The following is a 20,956-nucleotide window of genomic DNA, read 5'->3' as shown; positions in this document are numbered from 1 at the left end:
TCCCAGCCCTAAATTTAGGACCGGTGCAGGCTGGGTGTCCCCAGGTTGTGGTTCTCTGTCCCCCCAGTCTGGGTCCCCCTTCCTCTTCTCAGCCAAGGGCAGTGCCCGGTAGGGGAGACTAAGGCTGTTTATTTGGAGAACTGGGTTCGTCCCAGCCCTGCCCCACCCCCCACCAGACTGCTTGCTCCGAGGCAATACCTCCCTGTGACCCCGACCCCAATCTTAGTCTGACAGTTCTGTCCCAGAACCTGGAGGAGGGAGCTTGGGAAAGAAAGCATCTTTGCCTGCATCCCCCTCATCTGTGTTTGTGTCTGCGTGTGTCCCTCTCTCCTCTCTCTCTCTCTCTCTCTCTCTCTCTCTCTCTCTCTCTCTCTCTCTCTCTCTCTCTCTCTCTCTCTCCCCGCCCCCCAATTGCTCCTTGACATGCTCAGGATCACTTGGGAGTTTCCAACAGCCAGATTGGAAGGCCAGAAAGCTCTCTCCCATCATACTTTCTCAGGGGCTGAGGAAGGGGCAAGGGGGCTAGAACAGGAAGACACTAAGGTAGACAAGGGGAGGGTGCAGTTTGGGGCCCGATAAGCCAAAAGGCCTAGACCCTATTCAGCCCTATTCAGAAAAGTCATCCACACACTGACAGACCGCGCAGACATCCCAGACAGGCAGCACGACACGTGGGACCTTGCACAAATGCAGCAGCACAGGAAATACACAGTCGTCTCCCTCAGGGCTGTACAACCACAGACAACGGAATTATGTGCCGTGCGACCGAAGAAGAGAGAGCCCGAGGAGGTGGAAGGGCCCGGGAGCCCGAGGAGGTGGAAGGGGCCGGGAGCCCGAGGAGGTGGAAGGGCCCGGGAGCCCGAGGAGGTGGAAGAGCCCGGGAGCCCGAGGAGGTGGAAGGGCCCGGGAGCCCGAGGAGGTGGAAGGGGCCGGGAGCCCGTGGAGGTGGAAGGGGCCGGGAGCCCGTGGAGGTGGAAGGGGCCGGGAGCACTACTGAGGCTCCACCAAGGACAGATCCACCCCTGGCAAAGACGGTCCTAGGACCAGGTCCTCCCCACAGCCAGCCCAAAGGGCTCTTTGTACAAAGGCTCCTATCAACACAACTTAACCGCTCCACACAACTCACTGAGACCTCCAGAAATTCCACAAAGCCCCCAACCAACGTGATTCAACCCAACCCGGTCCAAGCCAAGTGGAAGTCTTCTGCGTCCTTGTTGCGGATGAGGGCGAGGAACTGGGCCGGGCCAGTGTGGTTAGGGAGATTGGAACACTGGTGGTCAGCTGTGTAAAAAGAGTGCTGACTAAGGGATCTGTGTCCCCCTGGAAGGTGTCTCTGGGAGGGCCTCAGGGATCCCTCTCTCTTGTTTTGTGTTTTGTTTTATTTGACCAATGAGTGGATAAATACAATAGAGGCTTTTTAAATTCCCAGATGACATAGAATCAGGTAAGATAGCTAACTCACTGAACAATTGGGAATCAAAATCAAGATATTTGGGAACCCTGAGTCAGCTCTAATAAGGTGGGACTTAATAAGAATAAGCTTAAAATTCCACATTTGGGTTAAAAAACTCAGCAAGGTGCAGGATGGAGATCTGGCCACGCTGCCATTTTTGGAAAAAAAAAGTTTGGTGGGTCTTGGAATCTGCCAATGAAACACGAGTCAGCAGTGTATGGGGACAGCCCCCAATGTTCAGTAAATTTTGGGCTGGATCAATAAGGCCAAGGTCCAGGACAAGGGTAGGTGGGGGGGATAGGCTAGCTGACCACTGCACCACTCCCCCCATAGCGGGAGTCTTGTGGTCAGTCCCAATAAGAGAGTATCAAGAGGACACGTAGGAACCGAGAGAAGCCGAGATCACGGCACAGCAAGATGAGTCAGAGGAACCAGGACTGTTTCGCATGCAGAAGAGAAGACTTGGAGAAGACATGAAGTCTTCTTGAAAGATTTGAAAAGCTTTTAAATAAGTAGATTTGTATTGTTTGGGCCCCCAAGGCAGAACTGGGAGTGATGGGAAGATTGCCGGAGAGCTCTCCAAAAGTGGAACGGGCTTCCTTGTGAGGTAGTGAGTTTCCCTCCTCTGAAAGTCTTCAAGCAGAGGCTGGATGAATGGTTTTTGGGTGTGGGATGGTATAGAGATACAATTAGATGAGATGCTTAAAGCCTCCTTAGGTTCTAAAGTTGGACGATAACCCAAGCCACCCCAACATGACTAGGAGCCCCTGGGAGACTCATATAGGACAACAACCAAAAGCCAACCAGAGCCTGACAAGATCCAACATAACCACAAGCCTCAGAGACTCATGCAGTGGGGGGGAGGGGGAGCACAGATCTCAGACACACAGGGCACATGAGCAGAAGCGCCACAGAGACCCCTTAACCACGAGCCCCAGACACGCACGTGATCCAAACTCTGCCAACTGCGAATCCCTATCTCCTTAACGTTCACTGGATTCAATATAACTCAGCCTGGTTCGCTCACATAACCCCACAGATCCTCACATTTCCCGACAGGACTCCATCCCGAGTCACAGCAATCAAGGTGCCGGAATTCAGTGAAGCTCATGAAGTTCACTTCTGGGATCCAGAGGCCACCACGAAGGTCCTGCCAGCCTGGCTGCCACAAGCCCGAGGCGACCGCCAAGCTCCTGCCGGGCTTCCCACGCTCCCCCCCAACACTCTCGTATCTTCACTTCCTTCCCCCCCCACGGATTTCCCACCCTGGACCGGACCCCTCACACTTCCGTGACCAAGTGCTTCCCACTGCCCCCCACTAGCCCGTTAGCCTTGCCCTCGGGGGTCTCCGGAGGGCAGCAGGGCTGGGTGGCCACATGTCGGTATCTCCCAGTGTCTTCTCCCTCTGTTTCCCGGTGGTAGAAATAGCTGAAGTTGGAGACGATGACGGGCACGGGCAGGGAGATCGTGAGGACGCCGGCAATGGCGCAGAGGGAGCCCACGATCTTGCCACCCATGGTGGTGGGCGCCATGTCCCCGTAACCCACGGTTGTCATGGTCACCACAGCCCACCAGAAGGAGGCAGGGATGCTGGTGAAGCCCGATTCGGGGGGCCCGTCGACCTCGGCAAAGTAAACCGCGCTGGAGAACAGGACGACCCCGATGAAGAGGAAGAAAATGAGCAGGCCCAGCTCCCGCATGGACGCCCGCAGTGTCTGGCCTAGGATCTGCAAGCCCTTGGAGTGGCGGGACAGCTTGAAGATGCGGAACACTCGGACCAGGCGGATGACCCGCAGGATGGCCAGGGACATGGCGGGCTGACCCACGCCCCGTTGCCGGGCCAGCTCTGTGCCCAGGGCCACAAAGTAGGGCAGGATGGCCACGAAGTCAATAAGGTTCATGACGTTCTTGAAGAAGGCCGCCTTGCTCGGGCTGGCACCCAGACGCACCAAGAACTCGAAGGAGAACCAGCAGATGCAGAGGGTTTCCACCAGGAAGAAAGGGTCATCGAATGGGGCCCTTGGTGGTGGAGGAGACACTGGCTGGGATCCATTGGACCGAACTGATGGGAGCTGTAGGAGGGAGGGGGTTAGTCGAGAAGGTGCCGCTCCCCCCACCCCAGAAGAGGGGAGTGAATTAGAGTTCTGGGGCCGCCTACAGAACTAGTCCAAGGTCAAGTCTCCAGCCTGCGTACAAAGGGTACAGCCCCCCAGGTCCCTGGGTTAGTGAAGGCTTGGGGAAAGGATGCCAGAGGTCCCGAGGACTGGGTCTGGACGTCAGGTCCGAGAGATCCTGCCCAAATGACCTGAGTCTGCATCGGGAAAAAGTCCAAGGGGTTTCAAGGACTTCCCCACAGGAGCCAGGCTCATTGCATTCCCCCACCCCCACCGGCAGCCGGAGGATGGGGACTCTGGGTCTCTATGTCTCTGCCTCTTCCCTGGCCGAGCCCCTGGCTGAGCGGAGCAGCAGAGATTTCCTTCCCCCCCACTTCCTGACCCCATTAAGGCCCATCCTAGCTGTCTGATCTGTCTTACACGGAGCCCTCCAACGCCTCACCCTCTGGCCCTGGCTCCCTTTGATTTTTTCCAAGCCCCTTCTCCCCCCTCACTCCCCTCCACCCTCCCCACCCAGTTTCTCCGCTCTGGCCCCCTCTTCCCCACCCTTTGTCCCCTGCCGCCCACATTTTCCAGCCTGATCTGATCTCTTACCCTTTGATCCCCCCTGATTCTCTGCTCCCCCACCTCCTCTTCTTCACTAGTTACCTTTCTCCCCACTTCTGCCTTCTCTCAGTCCTCTCTGCCCCCCCCCTTTTCTGGCCCTTGGCCCCCTGCCTTTTCTCAGCCCTCACCCCCTTGACCCCCTCTGACCTCTTCAGTCCCCGGCCAGCTCCCTCTGCCATTTCTCGGGCGGGTTCTCTGCTCCCTCCCCCTTCCTGCTCTTATTCCCCAGCTCCTTCAGCCCTCTCGGTCCTTTCCGCTCCGGCTCCTCCCGCAGCCCCGGGCCGACCTCCGATCCCCTCCCCTGGCTCCGGCCCCGCCCTCGGACCTTCCCCGCGGCCCCCGGCCCCGACCTCGGGTCCCAGCTCACCGGGACGCCCCCGGGCTGGCTGTCGCGCTCGTCTCGGAAGTCGGGGAGGGTCTCCAGGCAGAACACCACGATGGACACCAGGATGACGAGCACGGAGACCACGGCCACGATGCGGGCTGCGGCCGAGCTCTCGGGGAACTCGAAGAGCAGCCAGAGCTGGCGGGCGAAGGGCCGCCGGGGCAGCAGGCGCTCGGGCTCGGCCGCGAAGCCCTCGTCCTCGCGGAGCTTGGCGAGCGCGTCGGCGCCCAGCTCGTAGAAGGCCACCTCGTCCAGGAAGACGTCCAGGGGGACGTGCGCCGGCCGCCGCAGCCGCCCGCCCGACTGGTAGTAGTGCAGGATGGCGTCGAAGCTGGGCCGGTGGCGGTCCAGGAAGAACTCGCCGCGGGTCGGGTCGTAGAAGGCGCGCCGGCGGCCCGGGTCGCCCAGCAGCGTGTCCGGGTAGCGCCCCAGGGTCCGAGCGCGCGTCTCGAAGCGCAGCCCCGCCACGTTCAGCACCAGCCGCTCGCAGCAGCCGCACGGGTCGGCCTCCATGGCCCCCGAGGGCTGGCCGCCCAGCCGGGGAGCGCGCAGAGGACGGGCACCGACGCCGCAGCCAGCCAGCCCGGTGTCCGATTCCCCGCGCCGGTATAAATAGACACGGCAGGCCCCGCGGCCCGAGGGGTGGGGGCAGCTGGCCGGGGGCTGGGGGCGACCCGGGGCGCCCTCTGCTGGGAGGGGGGGACCGGTCGTGGGCCCGAGGGCCCTTCCTCCGCCCCCTCCGCCGGCCGCCGGCGGGGCCAGTCTCGGCTCGCCCACCTCTGCGCCTCTGTCCAGGGCCGAATGTCGCCCTCCCTTCACGGTCCCCTCCCCGGCTGTCTCTCAGGCCGGCCCTTCAGGGCCGCTGTCACTCCCAAGCACCATCTGTCTCTCTGGCTCTGTGTGCCCCGGAGTGGGTCTGTAAGGCTCGTTTTCTCCGGACCTTGCCGGCGCTCCCCGCTTCTCTGTCCCCTAACGACCGGGTGCATCTTGGGTCTTTCTGTCTCTCCCCCATCCCGGTTCCCTTCCGGGAGGGTCTGTCTCTGCCTCCTTTTGAAGCGCCCCCATGTCGGTCCCTGGCTTTCTGGGTCTCTCATTTTGTCACTCGAAAGGGTCATTTTCTCCCTGGGTATGTCTGTCACTCCCAAACTCTTTTTTCTGGGTCTGTCTGTCGCTCCCTCTTGGGGATCTGTCTGTCACCGTGGTTTGGGCTGTGACTTCTCCGGGTCTCTCCCGTTCTGGGCTCCATGTCCAGCAAACCCCCACCTGCTGGGTGGGATTTGAAGGCTTTTCTCCAGCGGCACACCTCTGTTAGCCACCTTTCCTTCACTTTAGACCTACATCTTTCCCCCTCTTTCAGGCTTCTTATTCCTTAGCATCCCCTTCTTTTTCTCTCTGCCCAGCCCTTGTCCCCTTGACTCCCTCTGACCTCTTCAGTCCCCTGCTAGTTCTCTCTGCCATTTCTCCGTCTGGTTCTCTGCCCCCTCTGCCATTTCTCCGTCCAGTTCTCTGCTTCCTCCCCCTTCCTCCTCTATTCCTCAGCTCCTTTCAGCCCTCTCGGTCTAGGATGATCCAGTCATCCTGGCCGTCTCCCACTCTGGTATTATCTAGGTCCGTTCCCCCTGCCTGAAGCGCGATCCCTTCTACTTTCTGCCTCCTGGCTTCCCTGACATCCCTTAAGTCTCAAATAAATACCAGCTTGCACAGAAGGCCTTTCCCTGACCTCCCTATTCTTAGTGCCTTCCCTATGAGACCACTCCCAATTCATCCCATCTCCATCTTGCTTGTTCCCAGTTTACAAGCTGCTATTTATTAGATTGTTAGCACTTGGAGAGCAGAGATCTGTCTTTGGCGCTCCAGCACATAGCACAGGTCCCGGCGCAGAGCAGGTGCTTAAATGCTAGTGGACTGACTGATAAGGGGAAGACACCAAATTCTGAGCCATTCATTTCAATATTGCTGCTGAACACATCTCTCATCTCTTCCCGACCTCCGACAAAAATCTCGAGTCCCTTCCAGCCTCTCTCCCAGCTCCATCCCTCTTGCTCTGAGCTAGTTTTCCTTCCTTCAAAATCTCGACTTTACAGTTGACCAGTTCACAACTACCTGTCTATTCTTGAATTTTTTGGCTCCTGAGCCTTTCATTGCTCATCGGTTGACAAGCTCCAGTTGTGGATTGCCTCTTCATCTTCTCCCCAGTGGCTATACGGGAGAGGGAAGAAATCGCACTATGGTGCAGCCTACATCTGTTGTTGATGTACATAATTTATATAATCTCAACTGACAGACATTTCTCTGGGTTTTCCTCCTTCCTTTCCTGCATCCCTTCCTACCTTCCCTCCCTCCTTCCCTTCCTTCCTTTCTTCCTTCCTTCCCTGTCTATCTTATTGCCTATCCTTCCCTAGGACTGTCCCTGTAGCTTTCTCTAGCGTAGCCTTCCTATCCTTCTCTGTGTCTATCCCTGTGTTCCTTTTTGGGGCTATATGTGTCTAAGTCTGGGTTTTTTTTTTTTTTTCTGGGACTGTGTCTCTGTCCCTCTGGATCAAGCTTTCTGACCTCTCTCTCTCATGTCCTCCCTGAGATCGTCAGTGTGTTCCAATCTGGACCTCTATGTGGTGTGATCTTCTTTGGGACTCACTGGTTGTTCCTCCGTGGGCTTTTCTGGTTGTTTCTTTTTGGCCCTGACTCAGGCCCTGCAACCCTCCCTAGCTCTTTCTGCTCGTCCTTGAGTCAGTAGATGTAATGCTTACCGAGTGTGTCATTCTCTGTGTCCTTGTCTGGTTTTCTTTGTGCCTCTCTTCATAAGTATAGCATGGAGCTGACATGTTTAAACAGTAGTTGTCCTGGAAAAGTTTTTGGGGGGGAGGGGGAGGGGACTGCCATTGTGATGGGAAAAGGGTGAAAGGGCAGTGATAAAAGCTCTCACTGATCTTGGGCTTCTGGAAGAGAGCTGCTGATTTCAGGACTAGGAAGCTGACCGTCCCACTGTCCTTGACCCTTGTCAGACCTCCTCTGGAATACTGTGCTCAGTTCTGGGTACTATTCTTTAACAAAGATATGGATAGGATGGAGAAGGTACAGAAGAGCATAACCAGGGATTTCAGTTGGTATATTTTGAGTCCAATATAAGCACTGGTCAAAGTAAATCAGGATATTATTGAACCTAGAAGTTATTTGAATCACCCTTCAAATATGGTCTCTTTTGTCCGAGAAGGACTGGAATTGGTCCTTGAGGACAGAAACAAGGAATGATGGGTAGAAATTCCAAAGAGACTGATTTAGATAATATCAGAAAACCATGCCATGCAGAAGTAGGATGGGCAGCCTCAAGAGGTCACAGGTCCTCCTAGGGGGCCTTTGAACCGAAAATCAAAGCAGAAGCTCTCCTCCTTCTCAGCTGGACAGTTTGGCTGCCCACCATGTCCAAAAAAAGGGCCTTTTCTCAAACCTGATCTTCCTTGATTTCTCTGTAATCTCAGATCCTGCCAATCAGCTTCCTGATTCTGCTCCCATCTGGTTCTCTAACCTGATGGTTCCTTCTCAAATTTCTTTTGCTGGATCTTCATGCAGGAGATGGCCATTCATCTCCCACTGGGCTCTCTCCAGACTCTCTTCTCTTCCTGCTTTATACTATTTCTCTTGGAAATATCATCAGATCCCAAAGATTCAATTAACATCTTTATGTGGTTGATTCTCAGTCTTAACTTCTCTGCTGACCTCGTCGAACTGCCGATTGGGCATCTCAAACCCCAAGTCCTGGAGGCCCCTTAAACTCAACATGACCACAGTGGAATTCATTATCTCCCATCCTTCCAACCTTTGTCTCTTCCAAACTTCTCTATCCCTGTCCAGGCATCACCATTTTCCCAGTCACCCAGGCTTCCAATCCCAGTATCATCCTCAATTTGTTAATCTTGATGTCTCCCCCCCATAACCTACGTGTTGCCCTGTTCTGTTAATATTACTTTCCCAACCTCTCTTGGAGGTACATACCTCCTTCCCACTTAACACTGCCATCACTGTGGGGTAGGCCCTTAGATGCTTATAACTGGACTCTAAAAAAAAAAATTCAGTATTTTATTCCCCGCTCCCGATTACATGTAAATTTTTAAACATTTAAAACATTTTGAGTTTCATATTCTTTCCCTCCCTCCCCCCACTGAGAACACAAGCACTTTGATATGGATAATACATATGCAGTCATACAAAGCATATTTCTAAGTCATGTTGTGGAAAAATAACAAAACAAAAAGAAAAAGAAATTAAAGAAAAAGTATGCTTGGATCTGCATTCAGACTCTCAGGAGTTTTTTCTCTGGAGGCAGATAGCATTTTTCATCATAAGTCATTCAGAATTGCCTTGGATCATTGCATTGCTGAGAATAGCTAAGTATTCATAACTATATGATATTATACATCATACAATACGTCATATAATACACTATACAATACAATACCTCATATAATATTCTTGTTACCGTGTACGTCGTTTTCCTGGTTCTGCAGCTCACTTTGCATCAGTTCATGTAAGTCCTTCCACGTGTTTTCCTTCGAGCATCCTGCTCATCACTTATTACAGCACAATAGCACTCCATCACTATCATATAGACTACCTTGCTGTTCATTTCCCCATAGATGGGCGGCCCCCATTCTTTGCCAACACCAAAACGGTTGCCATTCATATTTTATTACCAGACCCTTCCAATGGCCTGCTGGTTCATCTTTCGGCTTCAAATCTCTCCCCGCTCCAGTCCCGAAAAGCATAGGTCTGCTCCCATCACCTGCCTGCCGCAGAAATTATGTTTGCTGCTACTTTAGGATTGAATATGCAATCTGGTTAGTGTTGAGAACCTTTCAGAAATAGCCCCCCAGTCTCCTAACTTATATCACCCATTCACCTCCAGCATTTAATCCAGTAACATCCTCCTACAGGCTCTAAGACACTTCCTCCCCCCATTCTCCCCACTTCAGGCACTTTCATCGGCTCTCCTCTTCCTCTTTGCCTCCCAGGTTTCTTGACTGCTATAAGAAGCCTTTCCTGTTCCCTCTTGTTTACCATCTCTAATTTACATTGTATATAGACTGTTCCTATGTAATTGTCTGCTTGTTACCTCCCCTTTTAGATGTGAGGTCTCCGAGAGCAGGGATTTTTTTTCTTTCTCTGGCTTTTAGCACAGTGTGTAGGGGCAGATAGGTGGCGAGGTGATTGACTGCTAGTGCCTGCTCATCTTCCTGAGTTCAAATCTGGCCCCAAAGTGTGACCTTAAGCAAGTCTCTTAACCCTGTGGCTCAGTTTCCTGAGCAGAAAATGGCAAACCAGTCTAGAAAACCCCAAATGAAGAAATGGACACGACTGAAAAATGACTGAACCAGCACAACTGGCACAGAAGAAGCCCCGATAAATATTGACTGACACCATCTAATGTCCCCGTGCCTCAGTTTCCTCGTTTGTAAAACCGGGACCGAAGCCCCTTACTCACAGGAGGGTTGGGATCGCACGAGTTGTCCCGTGAAGCGCTTTGCCAATGTTACAATATGTCGCTACTAGATGTTATTAGTCCTTCCCAACCCAACCCAAGACGTGAATCCTAACGGGCTGGGCTTTGGGGTCCCCCCATCACAGGCTCGCTCGCTGTTTGTGCTTCCCTTGGGCCGAAGGCAGAGAAGGCACCATATGTGGACAAGAGCTCCGTGTCAGACCCTGCCAAGAGTGAGCTCACGCCTCCCGGAGCCCGAGGCGGGACGGAGCCGGGCCGAGGCGGTTGGGGGGACGTTCCTAAGTTCGCGCTGGCTCTAACTTTGAAATAAACATCGCGGTGAAAATAAAACAAAAAGGAGAGCTCCCAAGTGTCTCTGTCCCCTCGTCCGGGGGGGGGGGGTTCACTTAAAGGGGCTCAAAGCAGACTCCGGGTCTCTGCGCCCTCAGGACCTTGGATAAGGGAAGGCGCGAGCCCCGAGCTGGCTGGGCGGATACTGGATTATCGGGGACACGGGCGGGAACCCCCCACGGACCGGGGGACTCGGCTCCGGCGCCCGTTACCCCCGGGCTACACGCAGAGACATTCTCTGGCGGGGCCCAGCCGCTCCCCGGAGCTACAAGTAAAGGAGGCCGAGGCCAGAGCAGCCCGGCTTCCCGGGCCCCCCAGAAGGGTTCAGACTGGGGGCTCAGAGCTATCATGGCTGAAAAAGAGTACGAACTCCGGAAAGCTCCGGGGGAGGGCGCCCTTGTGGTATCACCGGCTGCGCGGTTTCTTTCACCATTCCGGGAAGGATCTCGTGATCCGCCCTCTGGTTCACGTGACGCCAGAATCGTTCTTTCTATAAAGTGAGGCTAGACTGTAATGGAGGCGCATGTCACATGGCGAACTCTTTTCTTGGCGGAAGGACACTTTTGGATAGGAGGTAAGGTGTAAATAGTCCAGCTCGCGGAAGGCGGCGGTTGATCAAATGCGAAAGAGGGGGAAGGAGAAAGCAACAGGCGCATGCGCGTTGACAACGTTGGCGAGGACCGGGAAGGAAAAGGGTGAGCGGAGGGCGGTTGGCGCGTGCGCAGTGGGTTCTTCCCGAGCCGCCCTCCCCGCTGCTCGGGTCTGCGCGTGCGCAGTGGTTCGTAAGGGGGGGCGCAAGGATCTCGCTTTGGCCCCACCTCCCGTCGGCCCGCGCTCGCGCCGAGCTCTCGCGAGAGCCGCCTCCCTCGGTCGGTGCGTCCCTCGCCGCCTGGCCGCGCGGGCGCCTGTGTGAGCCGAGACCAGTCGGACGGACGGAGTGACTGAGTGACGGAGCGAGCGCCCCGGAGCCGCCAGCGACGCCGGCCCCGCCGCCGCCCCCGGCCTTGGCCCCGGCGCGCCACCAGGCCCCCGAACTCCAGGAGGACGACGACGAGCCGCCGCCGCTGCCTCTCCTGCTGCCGCCGCCCGCCCCGGGAACTCCGCCCGGCCGAGGGGGCCGCCGCCGCCGCCGCGCGGCCGGTAAGTGCTAAAGGCCCGCAGGGCCCGGCCGGGACCCCGCTGACTACCCACAACTCCCTGCGCCCGCCGGTACTCCCCCCCCACCACCCATAAGTCTTTGCGCCTGCCGGGGACCCCCTCCCCCTCTACCCACATCTCTGCGTCCGCCTGTACCCCCTCTTTACCCATAAGTCCCTGCGTCCTCCGGGACCCCTCTCGCTATCCACACCTCCCCGCGTTCGCCAGGACAACACCTCCTCCCCTTTACCCACAATGCCCTACGGGCCTTCTGAGACCCTTTCCTGTTACCCCTAACTCCCTGTACCTCCAAGACCCCCTCCTTTACCCACAATGCTTTGCGCCCATTGGAGCACCTCCCCCATACCCTTACCTCCTATTTCTGCCAAGACCCCCGTTTCCCACGAGTCCCTGTGACTGTCAGCCCTTTCCCACAGTCAATTCCCGGCGCTCTAGGCAGACTTCTCCCTTTTACCCAAAGCTCTTTGCACTTGCTAGGACCCCTTTATCTGTAACTCCCTGCTGCCTCCCCGGTCCCCCCTCCTCCATTTTCCAGAGGCTCCCGCAGGAGCTGGACACTGGTGAGGAGCTACCCCTACACTGCCCACAGCTCCCACCCCCCTTTCACCCTGAGTGTGGGTGATAGCTTCCGGGGCTCCCCAGAGGGCCCCCCACTCTTGAAGCCCCCTGGAAAGCCCCAGCATTGTGGGGAGGGAGGGTCCTCCCAGGCAGGGCCCTAACTGTCTTCCCCTCCTCTGTACCTCCGACCCCTGTAGACCCGGCATCATGACGCAGTTCCTGCCTCCCAACCTTTTGGCCCTCTTTGCTCCTCGAGACCCGATTCCCTACCTACCTCCCCTGGAGAAGCTGCCCCATGAGAAGCACCACAATCAGCCCTACTGCGGCATCGCCCCCTACATCCGGGAGTTTGAGGTGAGTGACCCCCTCCCCTCAGCGGCCGCCGCAGCTAGTGATGTCTGGAGGGGCGCTGAGGACACTGACTTTCGCTGCTCCAGCAACCCCCCCCCCCCCCCCCGAGCGTGGGGTTCACCTAGATTTCAGGAAAGCCTTCGAGGAGGATATTGTTATTGTGAAAGGATGGCAAGAGGGGCGTGCATGTGTGCAGCCCCCAGAGGGAGTCGAGAAGGGTTCTGTTGGAGCTTGGAGGGGGCTCAGACCCGGGATCTACCTCAGTAAATGACTTGGTAGATCCGCAGGGACCTTGCTAACCACGTTTACAGTGACAGAGTTAGGAGGTAACGGACCTCTTAGGTCACAGAATCCGGAACTGAAAAAGCTGGAGTACCCGGCTGAGAGCAAGAAGTGGCTTTCTGGGGCATGCGATAGGAGGGGGTGGGGCTGGCTAGCACTAGAGGAACATCTGTACAGGGGCTTGGTGCTCAGGCAGCGGCCACTTGGGCAGCTGATTAGGGTCAGTCTGGAGCCCTTTTAGGAAGGTCTCCAAAAAGGCTCACTGAGTTGGTGCTCTTGGAGAAGGACTCAGGCACGTGAAGGACTCCCTCGCGGCAGCAGGGAGCCCCTCGTTGGTGCTCATAGAGCAGGGTCTGAGCTCTGGCATCTGGGGGCTCCCCGGAGGAAGATCCCCAGAGGGTGTTTGGTGGAGCCCTCCTGAGGCAGGGGTCGTTGTGGGAGGCATCCTCTGTTGACCTCCTTTGTTCGGCACCCAGGGAGGATGGGGGTCTTGATACCTGTACGTTTTTCAGATGAAGAAACGGGGCAGGAACAGCTTGAGTGACTTGCCCAGGATCGTAGAGCCAGCATTTGACACCGGACTGGAGTTGGAGTCTTCTGGACTCCAGACCTAGCTCCGAGGCGGGGTCAGCGCACTGGGTGGTTGCAGCTGCCAGGAGCCTTAGTGTACTGGGGGGTGAAGAGGGCTGTCGGCCTCAAGACCAGCGAGTGGGGCTTCCCTCTGGAAGCCTTTTGGGCTTTGATCTCCTTTAGTCCTGCTCCCTCTGACTCCTCCTCTTGTCCTCAGGACCCCCGTGATGCCCCTCCTCCGACCCGAGCAGAGACGAGGGAGGAGCGGATGGAAAGAAAGGTATGTGACTGTTTGCCCCTGGGGTGGAGGAAAGAGGGCAATATGGGCTCTTCCCCCGGGGTTCTGGGGTCCACGGAGGGAAAGGGGCTCAGGGAGGCTCAGGATGGATGATGGAGGGAGCTGCGGGCTTCCCTCCTCCATGTCTGCTTCTCTTTCCCTTCCCATAGAGGCGGGAGAAGATAGAGCGGCGACAGCAAGAGGTGGAGACAGAGCTGAAAATGTGTATGTCTCTGGGGACTGGGCTCCTTCCCCCCTCCCCCCCGTCCCATCAGGTGGGGGTCCTCAGGCCCTGTGGAAGCTTCTCCCTCTGGGCCCTGACTCTGTTTTCTTCCTCGCAGGGGACCCTCACAATGACCCCAACGCTCAGGGCGACGCTTTCAAAACTCTGTTTGTGGCCCGAGTGGTGAGTGTGACCTTGGGCTTGCTGGCAGTGGTGGGAGGGCAGGGCCCCGAGGACCAGGGCGGCCGGGCCCTGCAGTCTTGGAGCGCTGAGTGGGGCTCCTCTAGGGGCCGGGGGGCCTGGGGAAGGCCCCGGAGGTGAGCCGCAACTTTCCGCCTTTTGCAGAACTACGACACGACAGAATCAAAACTGCGGAGAGAGTTTGAGGTGTATGGACCCATCAAGAGGGTGAGTCTCTTCTAGCGGGGCCCGGGACGTTTGTGGGGCTGCCCCCGACCCCTCGCAGAGGGGGCTCACGCACGTGTCCCTGCCTATGTTCAGATCCACATGGTCTACAGCAAGCGGTCGGGGAAGCCCCGGGGCTACGCCTTCATCGAGTACGAGCACGAACGGGACATGCACTGTGAGTGTCTCCCTCCTCGGCATTTCCCTCCCGTCCCTGCCCTTCGTACCCCCCTCACTTCCTCACATCAACACTCATTCCTTATTTTTCCTCTGTCTCTTATATATCTTTTTTTATATATATTTTTAAAAAACCAAAACTCCCCTCAACGTGTGTGTGTGTGCGCCCGGGGGGCCGGGAGAGGTAAGTGCCACACGTTGACTCTCAGGGGGATCGGAGGTAGCCCGGCGGCGGGGCTGGGCGAAGGCCGGAGGGGAGGGGAGGGGAGGGGGCCCGGCCGGGAGGCTGAAGGGGCTTCGGGGGCTGGGCTCGGATCCCCGGCCCGCCTCGCCTTCTCTGCCTCATCTCCCCCTGGCCTTGGTGGGGAGCCCTCGGTCGTGCCCCCCTCCCCTCCCTTCCTCTCTCTCCTTCCCACCCCCTCCCCTGACCCCCGGCAGGGATGCCTCGGGTGGGCGGGGGCCATGCTCAGTGGCCGTGTCTGTGGTTTTTGTCTGTGTCTCCTCGATTTCGGCCTGACGTGGTTTAAAAGCCCCCAAAGGGAGATTTGTCCTGTGCAAAGTGAGAGCCGGGTGGGGGTGGCGGTGAGGGGGGTGTGGCGTGTGGAGGGGCCGGCGTATTAATTGTATGTTCTTATTATTGTCACTGCAGCCACCACGCAGCTGGCTTGCAGCTGATGCTAACGCTCCCCTTACAACATCTCATTTTATGGTTGGTATAAGGGTTTGTATCATGGGTAAGATCACTCGCCACAGCACACGAGCCTAGCTTAGCCAGGCAGCTTAGGAGCAGAAAGGCCCCCTCCCTGGCCCCCTCCTCTGACCCCATTCCCCAGCCCCCCCGAACTCCTGGCCCCACTCCCCCCTCCCCCTGGCCTCCAGGTGCCCGATTGCTGGGCAGGGGCAGAGGAGGCTGGAGGAGGGGGGGGCGGGGAAAAGGCAGACTTCCCATGGAAGGGCCTTGGGGGAAGGGCCTTCTCAGCCTTCCCCTCCCTCTTTCGTCCTCTACAGGTTCCTGCCCGGCCTCTCTGGAGGTCAGGAGGCAGGGTGAGCCAGGGCAGCGTTTCCAGGCCTCTCTCCTGCTCGGGGCTGGGCCCGCGCCTACCCCGCAGGGTCCAGAGATGCTCTTTTCAGGGGTGGTGGGAATGGATGTCTGGGAGCAAGGCAGGCTGCTGCCCCCTCCCCACCCAGGAAGAGCAGGGGCATGGGAATAGTGGCTTCTTCGGGGTCCATTCCATCCCGGGCCCAGGGCCTTGGGTACTTAGTGTTCTGCCCCTGCACGGAATTGGGGGGAGGCCAGAGGTCTGTTGTTGGGACCTCAGTTCAGGTCCCGTCCCCTTGTGCAGTCAGAGAGAGAGAGAGAGAGAGAGAGCTCTGAGCCAACGGCAGCCACACATCCCACTTTCTTTTCGCTGTCTCCCCTGGTCTGGGCTTTTCTGGGTTCTTGTGCGCTGAGCTAGGCTTGGGTCCTTGGGGCTTTGAAGGAGAGGGTGTCCTGAGCTGCTCCTGACTCCCTACTTGGGGGCCGGGGCCACGTGTCCCTTTGTTTCCCCGAGCCCGGGAGCCTCGATGCTCCGGCTGGTTCCTCTGCCCCGGAATCTCTTCCCCCCTCCCCCTTCCTCGCACCCTGGTTTGGGGGGACCTGAGTGCTCTTAGGTGTGTAAGAGACAGGGTGCCTGGTCTTGTTGTGACTTTGGGGGTAGAGATGGGGCTTGGCAATTTTGGGGAGCCCGGTCTCCAGGCCTTGCGCTCCGCCCTCCAGCCAGTCGGGCTCGGGGCGTCCCCGCCTCCCCCGTCTCCGGGGCTGAGGCCTGCTTGGCATCCTCGTAGCTGAGACTGCTTTTCTGCCCCCCCACTCCGCCCTGTAGCCTAGCTGCCCCGGGGGGTGGGGGGTGGCAAGGGGGGGCCACGCGCGCGCTAAGGGTGCAGGTAAGCATGGGGGCTCCAGGTAAGCTGCCCTGTGTCCCCCCCCCGGGAAGCCTCCTCCTCGCCAGGCCCCTCAGGAGGACCGAGCCCCCCCCATCCCGCTCGGTTTGGTCGGACACTCGCAAAGCCGGCATTGGTAAATTGCACCTTTTCTCTTCCTCTGTTGTTATTTTTGGGGGTGGGGGGTGGGGGGTGGGGAAGCTAGTGGGGGGGGCGGGTGGCTGGTCAGGGAGGGACCAGGACGGGGCGCCCCGGAGCTGCCCTTGCCCCGTGCCCCTCGCGGCAGCAGATGCCCACTCGGAGGGGAGCGGTGAGGTCCAGGAGCCCAAAACCCGGCTTCGCGCCGGGGAGGGGGGCTTGTTGAGAGGCTTGAGGGCCGCCAGGTAAGGCCGGGTGGAGTCGCAGCCATCGCACGTCTCGCCCTCCCTGTCCCATCTGTGAGGGGCCCAAACTGGGGCCCCTCAGGTCCCAGAGGGCCCCAGCTGCCTCCCCATGCTCTGGACCCCCTTCCTCTTCTCGCTGTCGTTTCTGGTCTGTCCTCCCGGCAGACCGAGCCCTGAGACCGGGGGAAGAGGAAGGGTGGTGCCGGGCTGGGCGCCCGCCCTCGCTGCCTGCCGCAGGGTGCATGTCCGGGCTGGCCCGGGGGTGCCCTCGGCCCCTTCCCCTGGAGAGACCAGCACTCGATTAACCTTTTTCCTTTGCAGCGGCGTTCCTTGGCGGGGCCCGGAGGGGGCTGCTCCATCGTGGGGCTGGGCAGAGGGGGGAGGTGGTAGGCGTCCGGGCCCAATTGGGCACGGGCAGGAGCAGGGGTCCGAAGGAGCAGGCCCCTCCGCGTGGGGGCGGGGGTGGGGGGAGCGGGCGGAGGTGGCCGGCTGCCGAGGTGCCTGGCTCGCTGGTGGGTGTGTGTGTGTGCGGGGGCGGGGGCGTGTGCCTGCGCGTCTTGGGGGGGTCAGAAGGGATGGTGGGTCCCGGGCCGGGCGCTGACTGGAGCCTCCCCCCACCCCGGGGGTCGTCTCTGCCCCCTCTGTTACAGCGGCTTACAAGCATGCAGACGGCAAGAAGATCGACGGCAGGCGGGTGCTGGTGGACGTGGAAAGGGGCCGCACGGTGAAGGGCTGGAGGCCCCGCAGGCTGGGTGAGCGCTGGGTCCCGGGTCCATCCTCTCCTCCCCTCCTCGCCCGCGGCCACGCGCTGACCCTCACGTCTCTCCTCAGGTGGCGGCCTCGGGGGCACCCGGCGAGGGGGGGCCGATGTCAACATCCGGCACTCCGGCCGCGACGACACTTCGCGTTACGATGAGAGGTGAGCCGAGGACCCTGACCTGTGCCCGGGTGAGCCGGCAGGGGTCGGCGTGGTGCCCCCCGGGGAGGAGCGCCTGTTCTTAGGATCCTTTCTGCTTTCTCTCTCTTGGCCGTGTCCTCCAAGGGACCGGGACAGGGAACGCGAGCGGGAGCGCCGTGAGCGGAGCCGAGAGCGAGACAAGGAGCGGGACCGTCGGCGTTCGAGGTCCCGGGATCGGCGACGGCGCTCCAGAAGCCGGGAGAAGGAGGAGAGGAGGCGCTCGCGGGAGAGAAGTAAGGACAAGGACCGCGAGCGGAAGCGCCGCAGTAGCCGCAGCAGAGAGCGGGCTCGCCGAGAGCGGGAGCGCAAAGAGGAGCCTCGGGGTGGCGAGGGCCCCGAGCCTCCAGAGGCGGGGGACGCACCCCCAGACGACGGCCCTCTTGGGGAGCCCGGCCCTGATGGACCTGATGCCCCTGAGGAGAAGGGCCGGGACCGGGACCGGGACCGACGCCGTAGCCACCGGGGGGAGAGGGAGCGGCGGCGGGACCGGGATAGAGATCGTGAGCACAAGCGAGGGGATCGGGGTGAAAGGCGGGACGAGGCCCCCCGTAGTGGGGGCGGAGGCGGCGGTGGTGGCGGTCAGGACAACGGGCTCGAAGGGCTCGGGGCTGACGGGCGGGACCTCTATATGGAGGCCGATGCTGGAGAAGGCTATCTGGCTCCTGAGAACGGCTACCTGATGGAGCCGGCGCCAGAGTGAGCGAGAGAGAGCGGCGAGCGCCACCCCTCCCCCCACCGATAAAAGACCACCACCCCTTCTTCTCCCAATCACGTGAATGTGTCTGCCCCTGTCCCCCCGCCAAGGCGTCCTCTGTCCAGACCCTTCTGATTATTCAATAAAATGGATTTCCTGCGGAGGTTGCTTGGGTGGTAATTTGGGGGAGCCCTTTCCCCCCGCTGACCCTTGGGCGCAAGCCTGGACTTTGACTCGGAGACCTCAGCCGGGAGTCTGCGCGGAGAGTCTGGGTCGAGTCGCCGGGCTGGCGTTGGGGCTGCTAAGGTTGGGGGGGTTTAGGCGAGGCCCTGACCTTAGAGCTCCCGGTGCCTGTCCCCGCCACACGGTGCCCTCCCGCGCACCACGGCGGCGACTTAGCTTCTCGGGCACGATTCATGTGAAAAGGAGTTTGGGGAAGGGGATGGGGGAGGGGGCCAAGTTGGCCAAGACGATGGTTCTGGTTTAGATTAAAGGGATTGTCGCTGAGCAGTTGGGAAAGGAAGCGTCCCGCCCGGTGCCCGCTGGGCTCCGTCCAGAGCAGGGTGGGCCCGCCGGCTTTCTGTAGTTGTTGGCTTTTCTAGGTTTTTTAGGTTTTTTTGTTTTTAGATAGACTGGCAAGTCAAGGGGATGCTATTGATGTGGCCTGGGTGTTAGGTAGGAAAGCAGAAGGGTTTGTCATGCGATGTGTCCTGGGGGCAAGGAGGGTGGTAGAATTCCAGTGCTAGAAGTGGTTTCTGGCAGACCTCATGCAACAGTCTCCAGTAGTTTGATGTCAACATGGAAGGTCTCCTGTGTGATCCCTCGGGATCTGTATGTGGCCTTGTGCTGTTTAATATTTTTTTAAATAAAATTTTATTGACACGTTTTGTTTTTCACATTGCCTAAATTTCTCCTTCTGTCCCCTACGCCACCTCAGGCAACGAGCAGCGTAAACAAAACCTAGGGATCCATCAGGGGACGATGAGGAACCAGCGTTGCCCGCCTCCCGGCCTCTGGTCTCCAGGGCCACGCGTGTTCTTCCATCGTTCTGCGGCGTGCTCGCTCGGCGTTTTTGGCGGTGACTGAATGGAGTCATCTGGTAACAGATGGCTTCCAGCTGTGAAGGGGATGGCTTACCTGGGAGAGGGACCATCTGGCCGGGGAATCCTGAGGACTCGTTAAGGGTCCGGCATCTAGTTATAACGTGCTTGGTTCTGGTCTCCATGGGGAAGGACCATGAAAAAAAACCAAGTTAAGGTGGGGCCAGATGAGCAGCTTTTTCATGGCCTTGTGTTGGAGGCCAGAGTCGGGGCGGGAGGGGGGCAGGAGGGGGGGTTGTCAAGACAGGGCATCCCCAGGAGTGAGGAGGAGACCTTGGGTGTACAGGCCCCGAGCCCGCCTGTTATAAAAGGAACCTCGGACGCCGGAGGGCCTTCCTTCTCCGTCATGGGCTGAGCTGGAAGCCTCCGCTAACATGGTACCCACTTGTCACCTGTTGCATAAGTTGTTGCCGGGAATCCTCTGGTGGCCTTTGGAGGGCACAATGCCTTAGGCTCTTCTTGTTGGGGTAGGGCGGCCACATTTGGCCATAGGCACCCAGGCCCGGCTCATGATCTTGCCGCATGGCAGCCCTCTAGACTGACAGCTCTTGTCTCCCCTGCCTTTTCTGAGGTTGCTCACCTTCTGCTTCCCTAGAGGAAACTCCTAGTTATGAGGACTCCACCTGACTCCACTCTTGGAGGTTTCCCTGGACAAAGGAAAGCGAGCTAATTCTGTGCTCGTCCCTGGAATCCCGCTAAACCGGCCAGATTAGTGGTGGTTATGATGTTATTGACGTAGTGGCGTCGTTTTGTTTTTATTTTTTTCTTCGTAGCATTTCATTTTTCCAATTACATGTAAAGATTTTCAGCATTGATTTTTGTAAATTTTGTGTTCCAGATTTTTCCTCCCTCCCCTTCCTTACTTCCCAAGACAACAAGCAATCTGACAGGTTGTATTTGTACGATCGTATTCATCGTTTCTGTATTTGTCATGTTGTGCAAGGGGGGAAAACCACGAGAAAGAAAAGGCAAACACACAAGAAAAGTGAAAATCCTGTGCTTTGGTTCCCATTCAGTCTCCATCGTTCTCTGGATGTTGATGGCATTTTCCATCCCCAGTCTGTTGGAGCTGCCTGGGATCACTGGGGTGCTGAGGAGTGAGCGTCCTAGTTGAGCATCGCGCGGTCTGGCTTTTGCTGCAGACAGTGTGGTTCCGCTTGCTTCACTCAGCTTCGGCTCACGTAAGTCAGAAATCAGTCTGTCGTTCTTACAGAACGATACTACACCGCTAATGCCGTTCAAGCACCGTGACCCCTTCAGCCGTTCCCCAGCTGAGGGCACCCACTCGGTATCCAGTTCCTTGACGCTACAGCTGGGCCACCACCAACATTTTTGCACACGTGGGTCCCTTTCCCTCCATTAGGATCTCTTTGGGATGCAGATCTGGGAGAAACACTGCTGGATGTACAGTTTGAGAACCCTTTGGCCATTGCGCTAAATTGCTTTCCAGAATGGTTGGATCAGTCCATGACTGCACCAACAAACATTGCTGTCCCAGTTTTCCCCCATTTCTTC

At 58.2% G+C, this 20,956-nt stretch overlaps 2 protein-coding genes across 2 annotated transcripts; one reads left to right on the top strand and one right to left on the bottom strand.

Annotated features, from left to right (window-relative positions):
* Window positions 1-1,267: 1,267 nt before the first annotated feature.
* Window positions 1,268-5,383, bottom strand: KCNA7 (potassium voltage-gated channel subfamily A member 7). The gene is made up of 2 exons (XM_051989806.1): window positions 4,541-5,383; window positions 1,268-3,525 (listed from the first exon to the last, which is right to left on the bottom strand). The coding sequence occupies exons 1-2, from the start codon at window positions 5,069-5,071 to the stop codon at window positions 2,734-2,736; spliced, it is 1,323 nt and encodes a 440-aa protein (XP_051845766.1). The 5' UTR covers window positions 5,072-5,383; the 3' UTR covers window positions 1,268-2,733.
* A 5,881-nt stretch (window positions 5,384-11,264) lies between these two features.
* Window positions 11,265-19,237, top strand: SNRNP70 (small nuclear ribonucleoprotein U1 subunit 70). Its single transcript, XM_051989794.1, has 10 exons — window positions 11,265-11,522; window positions 12,296-12,452; window positions 13,519-13,581; window positions 13,749-13,803; window positions 13,920-13,984; window positions 14,147-14,209; window positions 14,303-14,384; window positions 17,340-17,441; window positions 17,521-17,608; window positions 17,732-19,237. Exons 2-10 carry the CDS (start codon window positions 12,306-12,308, stop codon window positions 18,345-18,347), a joined length of 1,281 nt encoding a protein of 426 aa, XP_051845754.1. The 5' UTR covers window positions 11,265-11,522; window positions 12,296-12,305; the 3' UTR covers window positions 18,348-19,237.
* Window positions 19,238-20,956: the final 1,719 nt, after the last annotated feature.

Source organism: Antechinus flavipes, chromosome 3, assembly GCF_016432865.1.
Source record: "Antechinus flavipes isolate AdamAnt ecotype Samford, QLD, Australia chromosome 3, AdamAnt_v2, whole genome shotgun sequence".
NCBI lineage: Eukaryota > Metazoa > Chordata > Mammalia > Dasyuromorphia > Dasyuridae > Antechinus > Antechinus flavipes.
This window is presented reverse-complemented; position numbering and strand designations above follow the sequence as displayed.

Excerpts from the sequence above, each read along its gene's own strand:
- KCNA7 (XM_051989806.1), bottom strand. The coding sequence starts at position 5,071 with ATGGAGGCCGACCCGTGCGGCTGCTGCGAGCGGCTGGTGCTGAACGTG. Across the intron at positions 3,526-4,540 it reads GCCAGCCCGGGGGCGTCCCG|CTCCCATCAGTTCGGTCCAA; the intron begins GTGAGCTGGGAC and ends TCCCTCCTACAG.
- SNRNP70 (XM_051989794.1), top strand. The coding sequence starts at position 12,306 with ATGACGCAGTTCCTGCCTCCCAACCTTTTGGCCCTCTTTGCTCCTCGA. Across the intron at positions 14,210-14,302 it reads TGTATGGACCCATCAAGAGG|ATCCACATGGTCTACAGCAA; the intron begins GTGAGTCTCTTC and ends GCCTATGTTCAG. Across the intron at positions 14,385-17,339 it reads GCACGAACGGGACATGCACT|CGGCTTACAAGCATGCAGAC; the intron begins GTGAGTGTCTCC and ends CCTCTGTTACAG.